This window comes from Chlorocebus sabaeus, chromosome 7 (assembly GCF_047675955.1).
Source record: "Chlorocebus sabaeus isolate Y175 chromosome 7, mChlSab1.0.hap1, whole genome shotgun sequence".
Lineage (NCBI taxonomy): Eukaryota > Metazoa > Chordata > Mammalia > Primates > Cercopithecidae > Chlorocebus > Chlorocebus sabaeus.
This window is the reverse complement of record NC_132910.1, coordinates 50,864,926-50,891,892: the sequence shown is the minus strand read 5'-3', so window position 1 is coordinate 50,891,892 and position 26,967 is coordinate 50,864,926. Positions and strand designations below refer to the sequence as shown.

The 26,967-nt window shown below is 37.2% G+C and overlaps 1 protein-coding gene across 1 annotated transcript; it reads left to right on the top strand.

Annotated features, from left to right (window-relative positions):
* On the top strand, positions 1-26,540 carry LOC103236010 (alcohol dehydrogenase 1C). Its single transcript, XM_007999337.3, has 9 exons — positions 1-193; positions 4,070-4,171; positions 4,779-4,917; positions 6,655-6,742; positions 6,840-7,059; positions 20,175-20,435; positions 22,496-22,631; positions 23,343-23,481; positions 26,241-26,540. The coding sequence occupies exons 1-9, from the start codon at positions 176-178 to the stop codon at positions 26,263-26,265; spliced, it is 1,128 nt and encodes a 375-aa protein (XP_007997528.1). The 5' UTR covers positions 1-175; the 3' UTR covers positions 26,266-26,540.
* Positions 26,541-26,967: the final 427 nt, after the last annotated feature.

Genomic DNA, 26,967 nt, shown 5'->3' with positions numbered 1-26,967 from the left:
GAAGAATATGATGGGTGTGGCTTAAAAACCTAGATCATGTGTGGTGTTGGAATTGGGTGTTATACGAGCAAACAAAATAAATACTTGCGCAATATACCTGCTTTGTGCTCTCAAGCAGAGAAGAGATCCACAAGTACTCACCAGTCTCCTGTTCTGCAAAGAAGACAGAATCAACATGAGCACCGCAGGAAAAGTAAGCAAAAAATATATTACTGTTGGTAATATATTCTCTTTAATATAACAAATAAAGGAATACAGTATCTGATGAATAATTTAAAATTCATATCTAAATTAGAAATGATACACTGAAATATGATATGCAATATATGCTATAATATATAATGTATACTGAACTACAGTGGAAATAAGCTATGCCTAAGCACCTTCAAAAAGAATATATAGAATCTGTATCTATTAAGTCTTTACTTCCTACATTAAATAAATTTGCAGTAAAGTGATAGTTTATTCCAAGCTAATCATGACTGATTTGTAAATCTACAGTTAGAAAAGTCTTTAATCAGAAGTTATCTTTATATTAAGAAACCATAATTTAAATGTGTTATTACTTGTATTCATATTTTTTATGAACACAAGAAAGTTAAGTCTGACATAACTTTTATGAGAGGAATTTAATTCAGAAAATTTTGAAATATCCTTTTAACCTTACTGTAAAATATCTTACAAAATACTCATTGATCTCACAGCATTAGAATCATCAAGGTTAAGCAAGACATCACACACAAATTCCATTTAAAGGGGGCCCATTATGACACAATTCAGGCAATTTCCACATAAATCTTATGGAACAGTGTTTCCCCTATATAAAAGTCAATGTGATCTTACAGAAAAATAATAATACAATTTGAATCACTTATTAGCACTCAGAACACAAATATTTGCTTTTTTCTTCTATAAAGTTATATTTATTTTTTCGATCTGTTTACAGGTGCACAGAAATGCATGTCATCATTCAATATAATCAACTGGTATTTTTAATTGCCTAATTAAAAAAAAAATGTGTAACTATTTCCAGCCATTTGTTGTGTTAGGAGTGCATCACACAGTAAAATATCTCACTATGAAAATTCAGTTTAAAGTTTCTGAGGCTTATCTCTGTGCTGTGCAACAAAACAGGTTCATACCAATAAGACTGGTTGGAAATCACATGAGTGGCCCATTGGTGCTGTTCTTACACCATTTCACTTTGCTTTATTTTCATTCATTATTGATTACTATTTACATTCCTCATAGAAAATAATTAGAAATAAGAAAATTTAAATTTACCATTTACAAACTCTACTTAAAAGAAATAATGAGTTAATAGAGCAAAAGTATAAACCAATCATATTAATGAAAATTATAACTGATGAAATAGTTAATCCTCCCCTCTTGAGTGCAAAATCAATAACTTAGCTTTTTGACAGCATTTCATTTATGTTTACGTGTCCTGCATTTTATTTTCTTCAGATCCTAAATTGTGACAATACTAATGTCTATTTCATAAGGTACTTGTGAGAATTCAATAAATTAATAGTGAAAAACACTTAGAATAGTACCTGGTAAATAAAAATAAGTCAATAAATATTAGCCACTATTATTATTGTTGCTATTTAACTTTTTGATATTTACTATCACGGAGTACTGAAAATGTGAGGCTAGATTAATTTTTTTGTTTGTTTGTTTGGAGACAGAGTATCTTTCTATTGCCCAGGCTGGAGTGCAGTGGGGTGATCTCAGCTCATTGCAACCTCTGCCTCCCGGGTTCAAGTGATTTCTCCTGCCTCAGCCTCCCAAGTAGCTGGGATTACAGGCGCACGCCGCCATACTTGGCTAATTTTAGCATTTTTAGTAGACGGGGTTTCACCATGTTGGTCAGTCGGGTCTCCAGCTCCTGACTTCAGATGATCCACCCACCTCGGCCTGCCAAAGTGCTGGGATTAAAGGCGTGAGCAACCGCGCCCGGCCTGATCTTTATTCTCTGGACAACCAGCTTTGAGACTTCAGGAAAATTATTCAATCATTGAGTCAGTTGATCCTCAATTATTTCAGATGTAGTAAGACAAATAATTCAATAGTACTGTCCTTGTAGCATCCTTTTTAGGTTTATATTTATTTTTTCAATGTGTTTACAGGTGCACAGAAATGCATGTCATCATTCAATATAATCAACTGGTATTTTTAATTGCCTAATTAAAAAAAAAACCTGTGTAACTATTTCCAGCCATTTGTTGTGTTGGGAGTGCATCACACAGTAAAATATCTCACTATGATAATTCAGTTCTTCTTTGTCTCTCTCTTTCTGACTCCCTTTTTGTCTGTCTCTTCCTCTCTCTCTTTGACTTTGTCTCTTTCTTTCTTTCTTTCTTTCTCTCTGACTCCCTCGTTGTCTCTCCCTTTTTCTCTCTGTCTCTCTCTTTCTCTCTTTCTGACTCCCTTTTTGTCTCTGTCTCTTTCTCTCTCTCTTTAACTTTCTGTCTGTTGAGAGGTGTTATTTATAACAGCACAATTTGCAATTGCAAAAATATGGAACCATCCTAAATGCCCATCAACTAACAAATGGATAAAGAGAATGTGATATATGTACACCATGAGATACTACTCAGCCATAAAATGGAACAAAATAATGGCCTTTGCAGCCACTTGGATGAAGCTGGAGGCCATTATTTTAAGTGAAGTAACTCAGGAATGGAAAACCAAGTACCATATGGTCTCACTTATAAGTGGGAGCTAAGCTATGAGGAAGCAAAGGCATAAGAATGATATAGTGGACTTTGGTTAGGGATAAAAGACTACACATTGGGTACAGTATACACTGCTCGGGTGACAGGTGCAGCAAATCTCAGAAATCACCACTAAAGAACTTATCCATGTAATCAAAAACCACCTGAATACCAAAAACTATTGAAATTTAAAATAAATAAATTTTAAAAATAAAAATAATGCATGTAACTCACTCAGCACAAGCCACAATGCACCTGTCACATCACAGGCACCTGACAATCAGGAACTCCTACTATTAGAACTTTATTTCCAAGTATTCTGATATTTATTTTGGCATAGATCACATTGAAAATCCTGTAAAGTTGAAGGACTTGACAAATGAATAATGAAAATGAATTGGCAGAAGATGAAATTTCAATTTTTATTATATTTGCAATTATGTTGATTCTCTGTAGAAAGAGATTTGTGAATTGTACATGCTTTACCACAACAAAGATGGGTTTTACAGTACACTGCTAAGCACTGGAAATACGTGATCAGCTTTTATTTTTAAGGACATCTGTGGATAAGCTTGCTAGCTAGAAACTCAAATACACAGTTTCTCCAGTTTTTAAATATATATGTGTGGTCCGAATGCACGCGCGCGCGCACACACACACACACACACACACACATACATACCACCAACTCTAACCTCTGTAATTTTGGGCTCAAATCCAAGCTAGAAGGAGTCTCTGCACATAAATTAGATGACAAAACAGGCTGCTAAAGCTAAGTTTCAAATGGGTGTTTGAGACAAGTTACACACAGAAGTGGAGAGAGAAAATTAAAAGAGGGCAATAGGCAAATAGAAAGAGAAAGAGACATCATCCTAAGCAGGAAGGTAAATGTATAACTGTTCTTATGGAGTCAGATCCTTTTGGCCTAAGCAGAAAATTGAGGAAGAAAGCACTGTATTTTAGACAGACACTGACTCTGTCAGCAAAGTAAAGGTGACTTAGAACATGTACCAGCCAATAGTTGTGGGTAAACAGGTGTTTTCAGGACAGTATTAGAAAATAATCAGGATTAAACATCTTTGGAGAAAAAAAAAAAAGAATAGCCTAAATGAAGATATTCCATTTTATCTAAGTGCCTTATTGTACTTAACTGTTTTTCTTTCCTTATGTTATTGCTTTTTAAAAAGATACTCTAACTCTCTTTATAAACCAGAGAACTTCATTTCTATGCAACACTTATTAGGTGCCAGACATGGGACTCAATGTTGCATGTACAAAGATGAAAAGACACAATTTCTGACTTCAAGAGTGGGAAAACACTGTCACCATCTCTCTGTTTGATTTTCTAGGTAATCAAATGCAAAGCAGCTGTGCTATGGGAGGTAAAGAAACCCTTTTCCATTGAGGAGGTGGAGGTTGCACCTCCTAAGGCTCATGAAGTTCGCATTAAGGTGAAATATTTTTTCCATTTGTATTTAATTTTAAGTTTAAAAAATTCAGAAAATATTAAAAATAGAAGCATCCAAAATCCACTAAGAGATTTTTTTTTTATAATTATCCAGAAAATAAAATTACTTTTCTTGTCAAGGAAAGTAGAAATATAAATTGTTAAATTTTTTTAAAGTGAGTAAACAGTATATGAAGTATAATTCCAGTAAAATACAAAAAAATTTATAGGTTTGTAAAGAAAAAAATGCAAAGGGATATATATCAAGACTTCACAATCAATTTGTGTTAGATATTTTCTTGGTGTTAATTTGCAATTTCTACTTCTTTTTCTTTTAACTATGCATTCTTCTATATTATACAAGACAAATATTTTAGGATCAATTATTTCACAGATTATTCTAAATTGTTAAATTCAAGGGAGAAAGAGGAAGGTTTTAGGCTGGATAACGTTGGAGATAAACTGAATCTTTCATATTTGGGAATAGTAGGGATTATCAGTAAAACCCTTGAAAATATTTTAGAATAATAATTTTAGAAAACTGGGTTTGTTAAGTCCATCTGACAGTCGTAATCTTTTCCGAATCTAAACATCTTCTCTTTATTCTGTAGATGGTGGCCGTAGGAATCTGTCGTTCAGATGACCACGTGGTTAGTGGTACCCTAGTGACCCCTCTTCCTGCGATTTTAGGCCACGAGGCAGCTGGCATCGTGGAGAGTGTTGGAGAAGGGGTGACTACAGTCAAACCAGGTACAGGATTCACACTCAGGGAACAAGCCTTGGTTCACCATCACAAGATTAGTCAGCCTGGATGAGGAAACCAAGGTAATGAAAGACAAAAGGGCTTGCACAAGGTCACAGGGCAGCCGGGACTTCAGGAGTTTCCTCCTTCCCTCTCTGCTTGCCTGACTCAAGCAGGTATGATTTCAGGCATGCATGTATTCTAACCTTCAACCATTGTGTACTGACTGTCTACTAGATGCCAGTCACTAGGTTAGAGCCTGGAGATATATGAGGATCAAAAGAGACAGTGCCTACCAATGTGGAATTCATAATCTAGTAACTTCCGTGTTAGTGTTGCTGAACACTGTCTTCTGTAAGGGCCCAAAAAACTAGAAATGGGAGGAGGGAAAAAAACATAAGTATGGACATTGCTCTGTGCTGAGTTCACCAAATGGAGGCTACATGGCTGCGGCTGAATAAATATGACCTTTTCTTAGGTGACCTATGTAGCCCCTTCACCAATTTCCTCTTCCAACGTGGTCTCCCTTCCTGAGCATGGAATCAATGAAACTGACTAGCTGAAAGGAAATCAAAGAAACATAGCAGGAGCCATCCACCATCAACAATGTCTGCCTTATTACCTTCAGCCATGCTTAAATGTGACTGGTTATAGATTACTAATTATTTTATCTTCAATACTTGTTTTACCATAATCTTATGTATTAATATAAATATTTCAGAGGTAAAGGATGAATAAGTAGGACATTTCCATACCATCATTTTCGTATAAACTTTACCCATAAAATATTATGCACCAATCATTTTTCTTGGTCTTGTGAAATAGATAGCATAGGTGATTAAAAATAAAAATTATCTTTAAAGAATCACTTTAGCCAGTAGATGAGACCTGTCCCCTTACCAAATACTAATTTAGACTGTGAACAGAAAATAGTAAAATAAACTGTCCAATTTGAGTTTTAGCTCTTACTATTTCCTTTACTCAGAAATAGATTAATAACAAAATGACTGCCTATTTCTTACCCCTCCTCCCCACACCATAACAGTAAAAAAGGATAATTCACAAATTATCAGCTAAAAACATTTGGAAGTCAATTCTTATCCTAAAAAAAAGTGCCTAACTTATTGTGGAGGGTTGAAATTTTCAGAATTTCTGTAATTCTTCTTTGTCCTATTTTTGTTTGTTTTCTTCCAAAAAAAAAACTAAGATATTTTTAAAAACATTCATTTTATAAGAAACATAAACCTAGTCACTTTGAAAAGCCAAGACCTACTTTAAAAATCTCATTTTTGTTGTAAATCAAACTCTTACAAAATACCAGATCTTCCCAACATGTACTGGGACTAAAATAGATGACTTTTAACTAAAATTTATATATATAATTATAATAAGAATATTTAATTAAGATTTAATTAGACAAGGATTACATGAATTATATTTGCAAAGCCTCCAGGAGAAATTAGTGCACTGCGTAAAAGTTTATTAATACGTTGTATGGAATTTTGTTAATCCATCTTGTTTCCGACACTTGCATTTTCTCTTTAGGATTCTTCAGGCACTTATAAACCTGACTAAAAAACAAGGCCTTGGCAGGCAATGACAAATGACATAGTTGTGGGAATGAGACCCTATTTCTTAGAAACTATTCAGACACATGATTCTAATCTATACATGTGAGCTTTAAGGTTTTGCTGTATTATTTCCTCCATAGAAATTTAGGAAGAATTTGTTTTATTCCTCTACAGGTGATAAAGTCATCCCACTCTTTACTCCTCAGTGTGGAAAATGCAGAGTTTGTAAAAACCCAGAAAGCAACTACTGCTTCAAAAATGAGTGAGTTTCTGATGCTTTCTTTGCACAGACTTTGAGTTTGCAAATTAGTTATGCTCCTGTCTCATGCCTTTGTGTGTCTGTGTATTGCACTACCCAGTCTGAGCAATCCTCGGGGGACCATGCAGGATGGCACCAGGAGGTTCACCTGCAGGGGGAAGCCCATCCACCACTTCCTCGGCATCAGCACCTTCTCCCAGTACACGGTGGTGGATGAGAATGCAGTGGCCAAAATTGATGCAGCTTCACCCCTGGAGAAAGTCTGCCTCATTGGCTGTGGATTTTCAACTGGCTATGGGTCTGCAGTCAAAGTTGCCAAGGTAGGAATGAAAATGGATGAGAAAACCGATTACACGAAGACTGTCAGGAACCAAAAGGGAAGCAATTTCTTGCAAGAATCAGAAATTAGTTTTATAGATTTGAAGTATCGATGAAGAGTAGAAAAACAACCCAGAAAGAATTGAGAGCACGGTCTAGAAATTTCACCAATTTATTGCAGATAAAAAGTTGTTGAGTTAAGAAAATGTAAAGATGTCATTTTCAATAATTTTCCTTCCGAATTTGCTATTTATGGGATCACAAAATTTTAGGTCTGAGAACTAACTCATGTAGTAATGCATTCAACAATTAGAACCTATACATGCCTCAGGCACCATAGGTTCTGCTAGGCTCTGACAGCAAAAGTAAATGAAATGAAGCGTTTGTCCTTGAGGAACATCTAGTCTGTGGATCCTCTACTCCCAGAATTAGGAGCAACAGTAGAGTCCAAAACCTCACCTGATGCACTTCCACACCAAGGCTTACCCACTCTGTGGATTCTTAGAAGGAAAGTAATGAAGCTTCAGTGATGCGTAATTCACTCATTATGACATTTCACTGCTAAAACTATCTTCCCAGACATGAACACACACATATATTTTAGAAGTGGTAAATTTCAAGCAGAAGTTCTTTAAAGTCTCCTCCTCTGAGTAGTATGAAAATCTAATAGCATGCTTTATTTTATGAAACCTAAATCGAGAGATAAAAAGATATTTGCCCAAAAACTCACTTCTGCTTAATATGAGAGCTAATACTAAAATATCTTTCTCAAATCTCCTGCTGAATCTTAAATCACAATCCATAATTATTTATTTATTTATTTATTTATTTATTTATATTATTATTATACTTTAAGTTCTAGGGTACATGTGCATAATGTGCACGTTTGTTACATATGTATACTTGTGCCATGTTGGTGTGCTGCACCCATCAACTCGTCAGCACCCATCAACTCGTCATTTACATCAGGTATAACTCCCAATGCAATCCCTCCCCTCTCCTCTCTCCCCATGATAGGCTCCGGTGTGTGATGTTCCCCTTCCCGAGTCCAGGTGATCTCATTGTTCAGTTCCCACCTATGAGTGAGAACACGTGGTGTTTGGTTTTCTGTTCTTGCGATAGTTTGCTGACAATGACAGTTCTCAGCTGCATCCATGTCCCTACAAAGGACACAAACTCATCCTTTTTTATGGCTGCATAGTATTCCATGGTGTATATGTGCCACATTTTCTTAATCCAGTCTGTCACTGATGGACATTTGGGTTGATTCCCAGTGTTTGCTATTGTGAATAGTGCCGCAATAAACATACGTGTGCATGTGTCTTTATAGCAGAATGATTTATAATCCTTTGGGTATATACCCAGTAGTGGGATGGCTGGGTCATATGGTACATCTAGTTCTAGATCCTTGAGGAATTGCCATACTGTTTTCCATAATGGTTGAACTAGTTTACAATCCCACCAACAGTGTAAAAGTGCTCCTATTTCTCCACATCCTCTCCAGTACCTGTTGTTTCCTGACTTTTTAATGATTGCCATTCTAACTGGTGTGAGATGGTATCTCATTGTGGTTTTGATTTGCATTTCTCTGATGGCCAGTGATGATGAGCATTTTTTCATGTGTCTGTTGGCTATATGTATGTCTTCTTTTGAGAAATGTCTGTTCATATCCTTTGCCCACTTTTTGATGGGGTTGTTTGTTTTTTTCTTATAAATTTGTTTGGATTCTTTGTAGGTTCTGGATATTAGCCCTTTGTCTAATGAGTAGATTGCAAAACTTTTCTCCCATTCTGTAGGTTGCCTGTTCACTCTGATGGTAGTTTCTTTTGCTGTGCAGAAGTTCTTTAGTTTAATTAGATCCCATTTGTCAATTTTGGCTTTTGTTTCTGTTGCTTTTGGTGTTTTAGACATGAAGTCCTTGCCCATGCCTATGTCCTGGATGCTATTACCTAGGTTTTCTTCTAGGATTTTTATGGTTTAAAGCCTCTCATTTAAGTCTCTAATCCATCTTGAATTAATTTTCGTATAAGGAGTAAGGAAAGGATCCAGTTTCAGCTTTCTACTTATGGCTAGCCAATTTTCCCAGCACCATTTATTAAATGGGGAATTCTTTCCCCATTTCTTGTTTTTGTCAGGTTTGTCAAAGATCAGATGGCTGTAGATGTGTGGTATTATTTCTGAGGACTCTGTTCTCTTCCATTGGTCTATGTCTCTGTTTTGGTACCAGTATCATGCTGTTTTGGTTACTGTAGCCTTGTAGTATAGTTTGAAATCAGGTAGCGTGATGCCTCCAGCTTTGTTCTTTTGACTTAGGATGGTCTTGGCAATGCAGGCTCTTTTTTGGTTCCATATGAATTTAAAGCAGTTTTTTCCAATCCTGTGAAGAAAGCCATTGGTAGCTTGATGGGGATTGCATTGAATCTACAAATTACCTTGGGCAGTATGGCCATTTTCACAATATTGATTCTTCCTATCCATGAGCACGATATGTTCTTCCATTTGTTTGTGTCCTCTTTGATTTCACTGAGCAGTGGTTTGTAGTTCTCCTTGAAGAAGTCCTTTACATCCCTTGTAAGTTAGATTCCTAGGTATTTTATTCTCTTTGAAGCAATTGTGAATGGAAGTTCATTCATGATTTGGCTCTCTGTTTGTCTGTTACTGGTGTACAAGAATGCTTGTGATTTTTGCACATTAATTTTGTATCCTGAGACTTCGCTGAAGTTTCTTATCAGCTTAAGGAGATTTGGGGCTGAGACAATAGGATTTTCTAAATATACAATCATGTCATCTGCAAACAGGGACAATTTGACTTCTTTTCCTCACCGACTACCCTTTATTTCTTTCTCTTGCCTGATTGCCCTAGCCAGAACTTCCAACACTATGTTGAATAGGAGTGGTGAGAGAGGGCATCCCTGTCTTATGCCAGTTTTCAAAGGGAATGCTTCCAGTTTTTGCCCATTCAGTATGATATTGGTTGTGGGTTTGTCATAAAGAGCTCTTATTATTTTGAGATACGTTCCATCAGTACTGAATTTATTGAGCGTTTTTAGCATGAAGGCTGTTGAATTTTGTCAAAAGCCTTTTCTGCATCTATTGAGATAATCATGTGGTTTTTGTCTTTGGTTCTGTTTATATGCTGGATTACGTTTATTGATTTGCGTATGTTGAACCAGCCTTGCATCCCAGGGATGAAGCCCACTTGATCATGGTGGATAAGCTTTTTGATGTGCTGCTGGATCTGGTTTGCCAGTATTTTATTGAGGATTTTTGCATTGATGTTCATCAGGGATATTGGTCTAAAATTCTCGTTTTTTGTTGTGTCTCTGCCAGGCTTTGGTATCAGGATGATGTTGGCCTCATAAAATGAGTTAGGGAGGATTCCCTCTTTTCCTATTGATTAGAATCGTTTCAGAAGGAATAGTACCAGCTCCTCCTTGTACCTCTGGTAGAATTCAGCTGTGAATCCATCTGATCCTGGACTTTTTTTGGTTGGTAGGCTATTAATTATTGCCTCAATTACAGAGCCTACTATTGCTGTATTCAGGGATTCAGCTTCTTATTGGTTTAGTCTTGGGAGAGTGTAGTGTCGAGGAAATTATCCATTTCTTCTAGATTTTCTAGTTTATTTGCATAGAGGTGTTTATAGTATTCTCTGATGGTAGTTTATATTTCTGTGGGGTTGCTGGCGATATCCCCTTTATCATTTTTTATTGCATCCCTTTGATTCTTCTCCCTTTTCTTCTTTATTAGTCTTGCTAGTGGTCTATCAATTTTGTTGATCTTTTCAAAAAACCAACTCCTGGATTCATTGATTTTTTGGAGGGTTTTTTGTGTCTCTATCGCCTTCAGTTCTGCTCTGATCTTAGTTATTTCTTGCCTTCTACTAGCTTTTGAATGTGTTTGCTCTTGCTTCTCTAGTTCTTTTAATTGTGATGTTAGAGTGTCAATTTTAGATCTTTCCAGCTTTCTCTTGTGGGCATTTAGTGCTATAAATTTCCCTCTACACCCTGCTTTAAATGTGTCCCAGAGATTCTGGTGTGTTGTATCTTTTTTCTCATTGGTTTCAAAGAACATCTTTATTTCTGCCTTCATTTTGTTATGTACCCAGTAGTCATTCAGGAGCAGTTTGTTCAGCTTCCATGTAGTTGAGCGGTTTTGATTGAGTTTCTTAGTCCTGAGTTTTAGTTTGATTGCACTGTGGTCTGGAGACAGTTTGTTGTGATTTCTGTTCTTGTACATTTGCTGAGGAGTGCTTTACTTCCAACTATGTGGTCAATTTTGGAATAAGTGTGATGTGGTGCTGAGAAGAATGTATATTCTGTTGATTTGGGGTGGAGAGTTCTGTAGATGTCTATTAGGTCCGCTTGGTGCAGAGATGAGTTCAATTCCTGGATATCCTTCTTAACTTTCTGTCTCGTTGATCTGTCTAAGGTTGACAGTGAGGTGTTGAAGTCTCCCATTATTATTGTATGAGAGTCTAAGTTTATTTGTAAGTCTCTAAGGACTCGCTTTATGAATCTGGGTGCTCCTGTATTGAGTGCATAGATATTTAGGAAAGTTAGCTCTTCCTGTTGAATTGATCCCTTTACCATTATGTAATGGCCTTTTTTGTCTCTTTTGATCTTTGATGATATAGTCTGTTTCATCAGAGACTAGGATTGCAACCCCTGCTTTTTTTTGTTCTCCATTTGCTTGGTAGATCTTCCTCCATCCCTTTATTTTGAGCCTATGTATGTCTCTGCATATGAGACGGGTCTCCTGAATACAGCAAACTGATGGGTCTTGACTCTTTATCCAGTTTGCCAGTCTGTGTCTTTTAATTGGAACATTTAGTCCGTTTACATTTAAGGTTAATATTGTTATGTGTGAACTTGTTCTTGCCATTATGATATTAACTGGTTATTTTGCTCGTTAGTTGATGCAGTTTCTTCCTAGCATCGATGGTCTTTACATTTTGGCATGCTTTTGCAATGACTGGTACCTGTTGTTCCTTTCCATGTTTAGTGCTTCCTTCAGGGTCTCTTGTAAGGCAGGCCTGGTGTTGACAAAATCTCTAAGCATTTGCTTATCTGTAAAGGATTTTATTTCTCCTTCACTGATGAAACTTAGTTTGGCTGGATATGAAATTCTGGGTTGAAAATTCTTTTCTTTAAGAATGTTGAATATTGGCCCCCACTCTCTTCTGGTTTGTAGTGTTTCTGCCGAGAGATCTGCTGTTAGTCTGATGGGCTTCCCCTTGTGGGTAACCCGACCTTTCTCTCTTGCTGCCCTTAAGATTTTTTCCTTCATTTCAACTTTGATGAATCTGGCAATTATGTGTCTTGGAGTTGCTCTTTTCGAGGAGTATCTTTGTGGCATTCTCTGTATTTCCTGAATTTGAAATTTGGCCTGCCCTACTAGGTTGGGGAAGTTCTCCTGGATGATATCCTGAAGAGTGTTTTCCAACTTGGTTCCATTTTCCCCCTCATTTTCAGGCACCGCAATCAGACGTAGATTTGGTCTTTTTACATAATCCCATACTTCTTGCAGGCTTTCTTCATTTCTTTTTACTCTTTTTTCTTTTGGTTTCTCCTCTCGCTTCATTTCATTCATTTGATCTTCAATCGCTGATACTCTTTCTTCCAGTTGATTGAGTCAGTTACTGAAGCTTGTGTATTTGTCACGTATTTCTCGTGTCATGGTTTTCATCTCTGTCAGTTCGTTTATGGCCTTCTCTGCATTAATTATTCTAGTTATCAATTCTTCCACTCTTTTTTCAAGATTTTTAGTTTCTTTGTGCTGGGCATGTAATTCCTCCTTTAGCTCTGAGAAGTTTGATGGACTGGAGCCTTCTTCTCTCATCTCGTCAAAGTCATTCTCCATCCAGCTTTGATCTGTTGCTGGCGATGAGCTGCGTTCCTCAGTTGAAAATGCAGAAATCACCTGTCTTCTGTGTTGCTTGCACTGGGAGCTGGAGACTAGAGCTGTTCCTATTCAGTCATCTTGCTCCAGGAATCCTCACAATCCATAATTGTTAGCACTTTTAAACCACAGTCACAAACAAGCCTTGTATTTTTCTAAGTAAGGTAGAAAGTGGTGTTGTCCCTCATAGTATTGCATAACACCTGCTGAATGAATGAGTGAAATAGCCTTAAGGGAATATGAGAATGAGATTATATGGAACAGGAATAGCATGTTACCAAAACAAAGGCTGACTATGGGAGACTAGGTTTAATAAATAACTGCTAGCCAATTTAAACAATTTAGAGGACATCTTTTCCAAATTTCAGTGACTTTAGCACTTACTCCCTTGTTCAATTACCTCATCTATTTTAATGGGTAGTGTAAGTGAGCCTACCCAAGAAAAGAAGCTGAGGATACTCATAACAATAGATTTTATTTGGGGGGGCTTGCCCAAGATGGCCAAATAGGAACAGCTCCAGCCTCCAGCTCCCAGTGTGAGTGACACAGAAGACAGGTGATTTCTGAATTTTCAACTGAGGTACTAGGTTCATCTCACTGGTGAGTGCTGGACAATCGGTGCTGGTCAGCTGGTGCAGCTCGACCAGTGAGAGCTGAAGCAGGGTGAGGCATTGCCTCACCTGGGAAGCACAAGGGGGAAGGGAATCCCTTTTCCTAGCCAAGGGAAACTGAGACACACAACACCTGGAATATTGGTTAACTCCCACCCTAATACTGCACTTTACCAAGGGTCTTAGCAAATGGCACACCAGGAGATTATATCCCACACCTGGCCCAGAGGGTCCCATGCCCACAAAGCCTCCCTCATTGCGAGCACAGCAGTCTGAGATCTAACTGCAAGGCAGCAGCAAGGCTGGGGGAGGGGCACCCGCCATTGCTGAGGCTTTAGTGGGTAAACAAAGCTGCCAGCAAGCTCGAATTGGGTGGAGCCCACTGCAGTTCAAGGAGGCCTGCCTGTCTCTGTAGACTCCTCCTCTGGGGACAGGGCATAACTAAACAAAAAGCACAAGAAACCTTGGCAGAGGTAAATGCCCCTGTCTGACAGCTTCGAAGAGAGCAGTGGATCTCCCAGCACGGAGGTTGAGATCTGAGAATGGATAGATTGCCTGCTCAAGTGGGTCCCTGACCCCTGAGTAGCCTAACTGGGAGACATCCCCCACTAGGTGCAGACTGACACCTCACACCTCACACGGTGCGGTACACCCCTGAGACGAACCTTCCAGAGCAAAAATCAGACAGCAGCACTCGCTGTTCAGCAATATTCTATCTTCTGCAGCCTCTGCTGCTGATACCCAGGCAAACAGCGTCTGGAGTGGACCTCAAGCAAACTCCAACAGACCTACAGCTGAGGGTCCTGACTGTTAGAAGGAAAACTAACAAACAGAAAGGACACCCACACCAGAACCCCATCAGTATGTCACCATCATCAAAGACCAAAGGCAGATAAAACCACAAAGATGGGGAAAAAGCAGGGCAGAAAAGCTGGAAATTCAAAAAATCAGAGTGCATCTCCCCCTCCAAAGGAACACAGCTCATCACCAGCAACGGATCAAAGCTGGACGGAGAATGACTTTGACGAGATGAGAGAAGGCTTCAGTCCATCAAACTTCTCAGAGCTAAAGGAGGAACTATGTAACCAGTGCAAAGAAACTAAAAACCTTGAAAAAAGAATGGATGAATGGATAACTAGAATAATCAATGCAGAGAAGACCTTAAAAGAACTGATAGAGATGAAAACTATAACACGAGAAATACATGACAAATGCACAAGCTTCAGTAACTGACTGGATCAACTGGAAGAAAGGGTATCAGTGATTGAAGATCAAGTGAATGAAATGAAGCGAGAAGAGAAACCAAAAGAAAAAAGAGTAAAAAGAAATGAACAAAGCCTCCAAGAAGTATGGGATTATGTGAAAAGACCAAAACTACGTCTGATTGGTGTGTCTGAAAGTGACAGGGAAAATGGAGCCAAGGAGGATATCATCCAGGAGAACTTCCCCAACCTAGTAAGGCAGGCCAACTTCCAAATTCAGGAAATACAGAGAACTCCACAAAGATACTCCTCAAGAAAAGCAACTCCAAGACACATAATTGTCAGATTCCCCAAAGCTGAAATGAAGGAAAAAATATTAAGGGCAGCAGAGAGAAAGGTCGGGTTATACACAAAGGGAAGTCCATTAGACTAACAGCAGATCTCTCAGCAGAAACTCTACAAGCCAGAAGAGAGTGGGGGCCAATATTCAACATTCTTAAAGAAAAGAATTTTCAACCCAGAATTTCATATCCAGCCAAACTAAGTTTCATCAGTGAAGGAGAAATAAAATCCTTTACAGATAAGCAAATGCTTAGAGATTTTGTCAACACCAGGCCTGCCTTACAAGAGACCCTGAAGGAAGCACTAAACATGGAAAGGAACAACAGGTACCAGTCATTGCAAAAACATGCCAAAATGTAAAGACCATCGATGCTAGGAAGAAACTGCATCAACTAACGAGCAAAATAACCAGTTAATATCATAATGGCAAGAACAAGTTCACACATAACAATATTAACCTTAAATGTAAATGGACTAAATGTTCCAATTAAAAGACACAGACTGGCAAACTGGATAAAGAGTCAAGACCCATCAGTTTGCTGTATTCAGGAGACCCATCTCACATGCAGAGACATACATAGGCTCAAAATAAAGGGATGGAGGAAGATCTACCAAGCAAATGGAAAACAAAAAAAAGCAGGGGTTGCAATCTTAGTCTGTGATAAAAGAGACTTTAAACCATCAAAGATCAAAAGAGACAAAAAAGGCCATTACATAATGGTAAAGGGATCAATTCATCAGGAAGAACTAACTATCCTAAATATACATGTACCCAATACAGGAGCACCCAGATTCATAAAGCAAGTCCTTTGAGACTTACAAAGAGACTTAGACTCCCATACAATAATAACAGGAGACTTTAACACCCCACTATCAACATTAGACAGATCAACGAGACAGAAAGTTAACAAGGATATCTAGGAATTGAACTCATCTCTGCACCAAGCGGACCTAATAGACATCTACAGAACTCTCTACTCAAAATCAACAGAATATACATTCTTCTCAGCACCACATCACACTTATTCCAAAATTGACCACATAGTTGGAAGTAAAGCACTCTTCAGCAAATGTACAAGAACAGAAATTACAACAATCTGTCTCTCAGACCACAGTGTAATTAAACTAGAATTCACGACTAAGAAACTCAATCAAAACCACACAACTACATGTAATCTGAACAACCTGCTCCTGAATGACTACTGGGTACATAACAAAATGAAGGCAGAAATAAAGATGTTCTTTGAAACCAATGAGAAAAAAGATACAACACACCAGAATCTCTGGGACACATTTAAAGCAGGGTGTAGAGGGAAATTTATAGCACTAAATGCCCACAAGAGAAAGCTGGAAAGATCTAAAATTGACACTCTAACATCACAATTAAAAGAACTAGAGAAGCAAGAGCAAACACATTCAAAAGCTAGTAGAAGGCAAGAAATAACTAAGATCAGAGCAGAACTGAAGGAGATAGAGACACAAAAAACCCTCCAAAAAATCAATGAATCCAGGAGTTGGTTTTTTGAAAAGATCAACAAAATTGATAGACCACTAGCAAGACTAATAAAGAAGAAAAGGGAGAAGAATCAAAGGGATGCAATAAAAAATGATAAAGGGGATATCGCCAGCAACCCCACAGAAATATAAACTACCATCAGAGAATACTATAAACACCTCTACGCAAATAAGCTAGAAAACCTAGAAGAAATGGATAATTTCCTGGACACTTACACTCTCCCAAGACTAAACCAGGAAGATGTTGAATCCCTGAATAGACCAATAGCAGGCTCTGAAATTGAGGCAATAATTAATAGCCTAGCAACCAAAAAAAGTCCAGGACCAGACAGATTCATGCCGAATTCTACCAGAAGTACAAGGAGGAGTTGGTACCATTCCTTCTGAAACTATTTCAATCAATAGAAAAAGAGGGAATCTTCCCTAACTCATTTTATGAAGCCAACATCATCCTGATACCAAAGCCTGGCAGAGACACAACAAAAAACGAGAATTTTAGACCAATATCCCTGATGAACATCAATGCAAAAATCCTCAATAAAATACTGGCAAACCAGATCCAGCAGCACATCAAAAAGCTTATCCACCATGATCAAGTGGGCTTCATCCCTGGGATGCAAGGCTGGTTCAACATACGCAAATCAATAAATGTACTCCAGCATATAAACAGAACCAAAGACAAAAACCACATGATTATCTCAATAGATGCAGAAAAGGCTTTTGACAAAATTCAACAGCCCTTCATGCTAAAAACGCTCAATAAATTCAGTATTGATGGAATGTATCTCAAAATAATAAGAGCTCTTTATGACAAACCCACAACCAATATCATACTGAATGGGCAAAAACTGGAAGCATTCCCTTTGAAAACTGGCATAAGACAGGGATGCCCTCTCTCACCACTCCTATTCAACATAGTGTTGGAAGTTCTGGCTAGGGCAATCAGGCAAGAGAAAGAAATAAAGGGTAGTCGGTGAGGAAAAGAAGTCAAATTGTCCCTGTTTGCAGATGACATGATTGTATATTTAGAAAATCCTATTGTCTCAGCCCCAAATCTCCTTAAGCTGATAAGAAACTTCAGCAAAGTCTCAGGATACAAAATTAATGTGCAAAAATCACAAGCATTCTTGTACACCAGTAACAGACAAACAGAGAGCCAAATCATGAATGAACTCCCATTCACAATAACTTCAAAGAGAATAAAATACCTAGGAATCTAACTTACAAGGGATGTAAAGGACCTCTTCAAGGAGAACTACAAACCACTGCTCAGTGAAATCAAAGAGGACACAAACAAATGGAAGAACACACCGTGTTCATGGATAGGAAGAATCAATATTGTGAAAATGGCCATACTGCCCAAGGTAATTTGTAGATTCAATCCCATCCCCATTAAGCTACCAATGACTTTCTTCACAGAATTGGAAAAAACTGCTTTAAAGTTCATATGGAACCAAAAAAGACCCCACATTACCAAGACCATCCTAAATCAAAAGAACAAAGCTGGAGGCATCACGCTACCTGATTTCAAACTATACTACAAGGCTACGGTAACCAAAGCAGCATGGTACTGGTATGAAAACAGAGATATAGACCACTGGAACAGAACAGAGCTCTCAGAAGTAATACCACACATCTACAGCCATCTGATCTTTGACAAACCTGACAAAAACAAGAAATGGGGAAAGGATTCCCTATTTAATAAATGGTGCTGGGAAAATTGGCTAGCCATAAGTAGAAAGCTGAAACTGGATCCTTTCCTTACTCCTTATACGAAAATTAATTCAAGATGGATTAGAGACTTAAATGAGAGGCTTTAAACCATAAAAATCCTAGAAGAAAACCTAGATAATACCATCCAGGACATAGGCATGGGCAAGGACTTCATGTCTAAAACACCAAAAGCGACAGAAACAAAAGCCAAAATTGACAAATGGGATCTAATTAAACTAAAGAACTTCTGCACAGCAAAAGAAACTACCATCAGAGTGAACAGGCAATCTACAGAACGGGAGAAAAGTTTTGCAATCTACTCATCAGACAAAGGGCTAATATCCAAAACCTATAAAGAACTCAATGAAATTTATAAGAAAAATCAAACAACCCCATCAAAAAGTGGGCAAAGGATATGAACAGACACTTCACAAAAGAAGACATTCATACAGCCAACAGACACATGAAAAAATGCTCATCATCACTGGCCATCAGAGAAATGCAAATCAAAACCACAATGAGATACCATCTCACACCAGTTAGAATGGCATTCATTAAAACATCAGGAAACAGCAGGTGCTGGAGAGGATGTGGAGAAATAGGAACACTTCTACACTATTGGTTGGACTGTAAACTAGTTCAACCATTATGGAAAACAGTATGGCGATTCCTCAAGGATCTAGAACTAGAAGTACCATATGACCCAGCCATCCCATTACTGGGAATATACCAAAAGGATTATAAATCATGCTGCTATAAAGACACATGCACACGTATGTTTACTGCGGCACTATTTACAATAACATAGACTTGGAATCAACCCAAATGTCCATCAGTGACAGACTGGATTAAGAAAATGTGGCACATATACACCATGGGATACTATGCAGCCATAAAAATGGATGAGTTTGTGTCCTTTGTAGGGACATGGATGCAGCTGGAAACCATCATTCTCAGCAAACTATCGCAAGAACAGAAAACCAAGTACTGCATGTTCTCACTCATAGGTGAGAATTGAACAATGAGATCACTTAGACACAGGAAGGGGAGCATCACACACCGGGTCCTATTGTGGGGTGGGGGGAGGAGGGGAGGGATAGCATTAGGAGATATACCTAATGTAAATGACTAGTTAATGGGTGCAGCACACCAACATGGCACAAGTATACATATGTAACAAACCTGCACGTTGTGCACATGTACCCTAGAACTTAATGTAAAATTAAAAAATAGATTTTATTTATTATTAAATATAGACTAATGTTTCATTGCTGTGTTCACAAGTATATTTTTTAAAGCAGGGATATACTGGTCACGACTACTGAACAATAATGTACAAAAGAGTTAACTATTGAGAGTTTAAGTGGAATATTTTTCGGTCTCCTGGTGTAGCCTTTTCCACTTATTTTATTTTCCAAATATTGCCTTGGTGTATGTATGAGATACTGAAGCTGGTTATTAAGGGATTTCAGCAATCGACAGTCCCTACAAGATTGTAATCACTGCCATCTGGATCTCAAAGATCATCCAGTCCCCCTGGGGACTGAGTTCCACCTGCAGAGATTCTCATTTAATTGGCATGGTCTATGATCTGGACTGTGGGATATTTTTAAAGCTCCCCAGATGAATTTAATACGCAGCAGTTTCAGAACCACTCAATAGTTCATCCCCTTGAATTTAAACATGAAGCATCTCAAGCCAAAACAGGTTTCGATAACATATTGGACAGAAGAGTCTGAGTATCTCTTGTTAACACACAAGACATGACACTGTATAAAGCTTAAGCAATTTTTAACAAACATAATTCATTTTTTGCATTTTCTGAAAATATAGGTCACCCCAGGCTCTACCTGTGCTGTGTTTGGCCTGGGAGGGGTCGGCCTATCTGCTGTTATGGGCTGTAAAGCAGCTGGAGCAGCCAGAATCATTGCGGTGGACATCAACAAGGACAAATTTGCAAAGGCCAAAGAGTTGGGTGCCACTGAATGCATCAACCCTCAAGACTACAAGAAACCCATCCAGGAGGTGCTAAAGGAAATGACTGACGGAGGTGTGGATTTTTCATTTGAAGTCATCGGTCGGCTTGATACCATGGTATGTACCATGATATGCCCTGAGATTTCTGCCTCTGCAACCTGGAGGATGCATTTAGGCAGTAGAATATACGTATTATGTATAAAGGATATTGTTAATTATGAATGGAAATTTCCCATCATCTTTTTGTTACCTGGCTTATTTAATTTATTGTTATGAGAAATCTTCCATTCGATCAGCTAAGCAAACTTGTCTCAAGTCATATTTCATCTTGAGAAAAGATAAAGGGCTTTTCTTAACATAGTCACTACAGATATACTTTATTTTAGTTTAAAATGCAAACTTATATATAAATAATACAAATCCTCTTCTCAAATTAAAAGTTAAAAAGTTTTTTTTAATACTCTTAACAAAAATATTTTAACAATTTTGTATATGCCCTTAATGAATTACAAACTTCTTTACATAGTATTCTTCGGTCAAAAGAAATGAGCAATTTTAGACCAACTATTATCTTATTAACAGAAAATATGCCCTAAGGAAAGTCAATGCTTTAATGCATTGCTGTATTTTATCACAGAAACTGGACAGTGCCTGGCACAAAACTAGTACCCAATACTACTTGGACTGAATACTTTAAAAAGTCAACAGATTTTACCACCTGCAAAAGTTAAGTGCTATGTATCTCATGGCATCTTTTATGAAAGACATGAGACAATGCATGTAAAATACTTTGCACAGTACAACCCATCATGTGGTAAGCTCCCAATAAGTGTCAGCTGCCCCCCAACCCCCGCTTTTTTTTTTTTTTTTTTTTTGAGGCAGGGTGTCACTCTGTCACCCAGGCTGGAGTGCAGTGACATTTTTATAGCTCGCTGCAGCCCTAACCTCCTGGGCTTAAGCGAGTCACCTACCTCAGCCTCCAAAAATGCTGAGTATAGACATGAGCAACCATGCTGAGCCTCAGTTGGCATTATTGATATGAAATACTATTTCCAATCTTGCAGTGCTTACATCATCTTTGAATTATTATATTACTTTCAAACAGTTACAAATACCAAAGGCAATGGGAAACACATTTCTAGCTATATTTTACCTACCCAGAATTATCTAGAATCCTACTCAAAAAGTCTCCAGAAACCAACAAGTTTCCATTGCTGAGGTTCTCTAGAAGGTTCAGCAGTGTGGGTAACAGGGAGCAGCACCCTGAGATCAAAGATCCCACCAGCCTTGACCTGGAACAAATGCCACAGAGGAATAAAGTGTCAAGAGAATCCAGTGTTTTCCAGGTCTATAGCTTTTCTCCTTGTGCTCTTTTTCTATATCTCTCTCCATTTTCTCATGTGGAACTGGAGTGTACCTTTTCTCAGGACACCAAATGTCTGACAGCCACATGTTCTGAGGATGTGTGGTCTCCCAAAGGTCAGAATCCAAAATCAAAGAACTAATCATTATATACCTAGAGGGATCCTAAACCATTTTCTAACTACAAAACATGTTCCAAAAGCTGACTGGAAAAGATATTCTGAACTGTCTTTTGAGGTTCCCAAATAATCAATGTAATTTAATGTAAAACCAATATACATTTGGGGAGGTAAAAACATTGTTTAAAACATGTCCACTTGAGAAATGGACAGTAAAATAGGAATCTGTTAAAAAGGAAGTCTATCAAGTGGACAAGAGACTAATTTTGGTGATATACTCATTTATCTTGTTCACCATCAAAATATCTGATTGAAAGTATTGGGTTCAAAATACCTATGAAATAAATCAATGAAAAATGAACCAACTCACAGATTGCCTAAGAATGATGTACACTTGTACAAGGAACAGGACTTAAAATGTTTGTAATGATGTTTGCCTCTTTATTCCTTTATTAGGAAGAACTAAGTGCACACCAGTTTATTCATCCATGCTTTCATTCAAAAACCATTTTCTGGGTATTTCCTACATCCACAGCACTATCCTATATGAAGAAAGGGGGAATGAAGGAGCAAAGGACATGATCTCTTCCCTCTACACAGTCACAATCCAGCTAAGCCTATTACATGACATTGTGCATTATGGGTAGGAACTATGCCACTCCACGTTAAGGATGCTAAATATTCACTTTATTCCAGATGGCTTCCCTGTTATGTTGTCATGAGGCATGTGGCACAAGTGTCATCGTAGGGGTACCTCCTGATTCCCAGAACCTCTCAATAAACCCTGTGCTGCTACTGACTGGACGCACCTGGAAAGGAGCTATTTTTGGAGGTACGTAGTTAGGCTTCAGAGCCAAATTCTCATTAACCTAAGAATTTCTCTCCTTTTGTGAGTGACAAGGCAAGGTTTTGAAAAGCAATGAAATTAAAAATAAATTAAAGTTTATTTTGTATCTATAGTCTCCAATAATGCAGAACTTTTCTTTTCTTTTTTTTTTTTTTTTTTTTTTTTTGAAGAGATGAGGTTTCACTATGCTGGCCACGTTGGTCTCGAACTCTTGAACTCAAATAAGTTGCCCACCTTGGCCTCCCAATGTGTTCGTGCTGGGATTACAGGCATCAGCCACCATGCCCAGCCCCAAGATAGACTTTTCTCATGTCGCTATCAACCAGGACTTTCATCTCCCCCCTTTTTGTACTTGTGACTGCATAAGGCAAGGACATTTCAAGTAGGCGGTGGAAATCTATAACGATAAATCATCTCTACACACAAATCTAGACAACTAATAAATTTGCTCCTTAACCTTGGGCATAACATCTGTCCTATAATTTCTCTGTGAGAGAGAGAATAACTAAGGACCCTTGTTTATCTGTGATTTTTTTTTAAGTCAAAGCACTGTAAAAGCATATTGAAGTACTCTATCTCTTATTATCCTCAGTTATAGCAGTACATTTTCTAAACTTGTATTTATTTGGAAAATCTTCTCTTCAGTTCTCCTACTTACCTTGGTTGAATCTAACAATGATATTTTCTTCTTTTCAGGCTTTAAGAGTAAAGAATCTGTCCCCAAGCTTGTGTCTGACTTTATGGCTAAGAAGTTTTCACTGGATGCATTAATAACAAATGTCTTACCTTTTGAAAAAATAAATGAAGGATTTGACCTGCTTCGCTCTGGAAAGAGGTAGATTTTAAGTTATTTTTTGTTGTTGTTTTGCTTTGTATTCTACAGTAGTGGGGTGTCTGGCAGAGAATGTAAACGTGGAAGGATGAGAAAAAATTAGTGCTTTGGTTTTCCATTGCCAGTTCAATCTTTGCATGGAGCACATGTAAGGTAATATGGTGAGAAGCTAAAAACAGTTACTTTACACTTCCTATTCTGCTGAAGTGAAATTATGTTGATTACCCCATATCTGAATGATCAGAGTCATTCAGCCTTCTTTAAAAAATAACACTCACCTTGGCCCCCACCCCCCCAAAAAATAAGTTTTAACAACCATAATTATAACATGGATTCACTGACACCTCTGCCTGTCACCTAATAAGTGTGACATCTAATGGTTGTATATTAAAATTATTTTCAGGACATCCTCAGGATATTCATTATGGGAGTAGGTGGAACTACATTAGGATTGATTTCTAAGTAGATATTACTAGATTTTCCTTTTTCTTTTCTTTTTTCTTTTTTTTTTTTTTTTTTTTTGCAGTTTAGAAAAAAAATTTTACAAAGAAAAGTTGTTGTAAAAGGTACTAAACCCTATTTTAAATGTTTGTCTTACATTTTCTCCAAGTCTTAGAAAAATAAGCCAATTCTATTTCCTATCTCTAACATTTACACTTACAATCACCTAATATAATGAACTTTGTCACATGCGTTTATATGAAGCATAACTGGAAACAGGCAGTTATATCTAACCTCTGCCTTCTAGCTCCAGAGTCTGAGATTTTTCTGCTATCCAACATTTATTTTCATGAGGTTTTCAACTTTAAATAGTGTTTCTTTGGCACTCACAAAACTATCATACTAGATACTTTATCCGACAAATATTCTTGAGTAAGGAAGGAAACTAGCACCCACAGAGCACCAGCTGTTCTACTAAGTGTCTTGCCTGCATTTTCTCATGTGATTCGCAAACAATGCTCAGTGTCAGTCTCAATCTCACTATCTTAGAGAAGAGAAAACTAAGAAGCAGAGAAGGCATGACTTGGTCAAAATCATCAGGTGGTAAGAAGAGGAGCCAGAATTCGAAGGAAGATCTTGTTAGCAAATCTATTCACTTTCTATTTAACCACACTGCCCCTCAAGAGTGCATATATATATATATATGGAAAACAGTATTCATCAAAGGTTAATTATCACTGTCATCATTATTATCATTGACATCACCATCGTCATCATAGAATTGATAAGATGATGGCAAATATAGATGACCAAAACCAGAGGACAGTGGTGAGCAACAAAAGAAGTCATGAAGCATGCCTAAATTCACTTTACAAGAATGTCATATAGTAATATGCATATGTAAATAAAATAAATCTTATCAGTAAGCAAAGATTGAAAATTGTGATAATCAATATTGGTAAGAGTAAGGTGACTTGGGCACTTTCATATACTTTCAATAGTAATTGATACATCCTTTTGGGAAAGCAATTTGGTAATTTGTATCAGAAACCTCCAAAAAAACCTAGATCCTTTGTCCCAGCAATACCATTTCTAGAGATCTATTCTATAGAAATAATCAACTCAAACATACATATATGTTTAAGCATGTTTACTTGTTAGCTGTAATATCAATATTTAGAAACATTCAAAAAGTACAACATTAAGAATATGATTTAATAAATTCCAACCAACTGTTAGACATGAATAAAAGACTTCATTGGAAAATTCTTATAATGTAATTTTAAACTCATAAAGTAAATCATATAAATTGTATTTATAAGATGATCCCAAATTTTCAAAAAAGACAGTAAAAAATGTATCTGTGTCTAGAAAATGTTGATAGAATTCCAGAAAACATTGACCATGATTACTCTGAGGTTGTAAGATTACAGATTTTTTACCAGCTTCTTCTGTCCTGTATTCTCTAAATTATGTGTATATATTTTTCTTATTATGTGTATATACATATGCACACCACATACACACACACTATATATATATATATATATATAAATTCTCAGTCTCAAAGATCATCTTTTCTTAAACGTATTCAACAAAAGTTGGTTTATAGAAAGGGCATTAATTCTAATGTAAAGTGTATGTTTCTAATATTCACAAGAATGAAGTATCTTAGAATTAATACGAATCAATTTTATTCTCTACTTGTAAGAATCCTTAAACATCTCTGATTCAAAGATCTATTAAACCTCCAACATAGTCCTAACTTTATTAAATTATCAGTTCTTTCAGGCAAGATATCTATCATCTTATAATTTGTGCAAATTTGTATTTGGGTTTGAATCCCAACACCCTATACTAGATGTGTGACCAGAGCAAGTGACAAATCTTTCTAAGCCTCAGTTTTTCAACTTCCTAGTGTCATTGTTTAGGTTGAGATTTAAGTGAAAAAAATGCATGAAGCATGTGACAAATAGCAAAAACTTATTGCATGTTATTATCTATTATTGCTTTATATTCCTTATTTTGCCAGGAATGTAGGCAAGCGATTTTTTGAAGATGCTAATGTAGAACTGAAATATAAATGACAGGCGTATTCAGGAGGTTGTGAGTGAGCTTAAGATTGAGGAAAACACAAGAGAAAACCAAAAAACATGAACTTCCCTTTACTTAACTTGACCCAGATGCATAGGGATGGGAGTGGAGTGGCTGAGAACACAGACAGATTTTCACTAAGACACCTCAAATGCTCCTTGGACTCTCACATGGAAGCATGTGGGTTGTCTAAATGTTAACACGATGTCTCTTCTTTCCTATTGCAGTATCCGTACCATCCTGACGTTTTGAAACAATACAGATGCCTTTCCTTGTAGCAGTATTCAACCTCCTCTACCCTACATGATCTGGAGCAACAGCTGGGAAATCATTAATTCCTAGCAGAAATCATTAATTCTGCTCTTCAGAGATGTTAAAAATAAATTACATGTGGGAGCTTTCCAAAGAAATGGAAATTGATGTAAAATTATTTGTCAAGCAAATGTTTAAAATCCAAATGAGAACTAAATAAAGTGTTGAACATCAGCTGGGGAATTGAAGCCAATAAACCATCCTTCTTAACCATTCTACTGTGTCATCTTTGCCATTGAGGAAAAATATTTCCTGTGACTTCTTGCATTTTTGGTATCTTCATAATTTTCAGTCATTGAATCCAGTGGAGGGGAACCTTCACTTGCCCTGAACATACACCTGCTGGTCCACTGTGCTTGAAGTCTTCTAACTCTGTCTCAGTTTTCACTGTCTGCATTTTCCTTTTTTTAATAAAATGCACCAAATCCCTAGGCTAAAAACTAAAGTATGGTAAAGAATAGTCTCAAATTTACAAGTGAAGAAGATCCAGAAGTTCTAAATCCAGGATTTTTCTTAGTAACTCAAAGAAAATGCCACACATTTTCATACAATGAAGGGAAGTGTTTTTATTGCTTTTATGCTATTTGTTTACAGTGAAGATACAACTGACTTTTAAAAATACAAGCAAATTTTGTGCTTCAT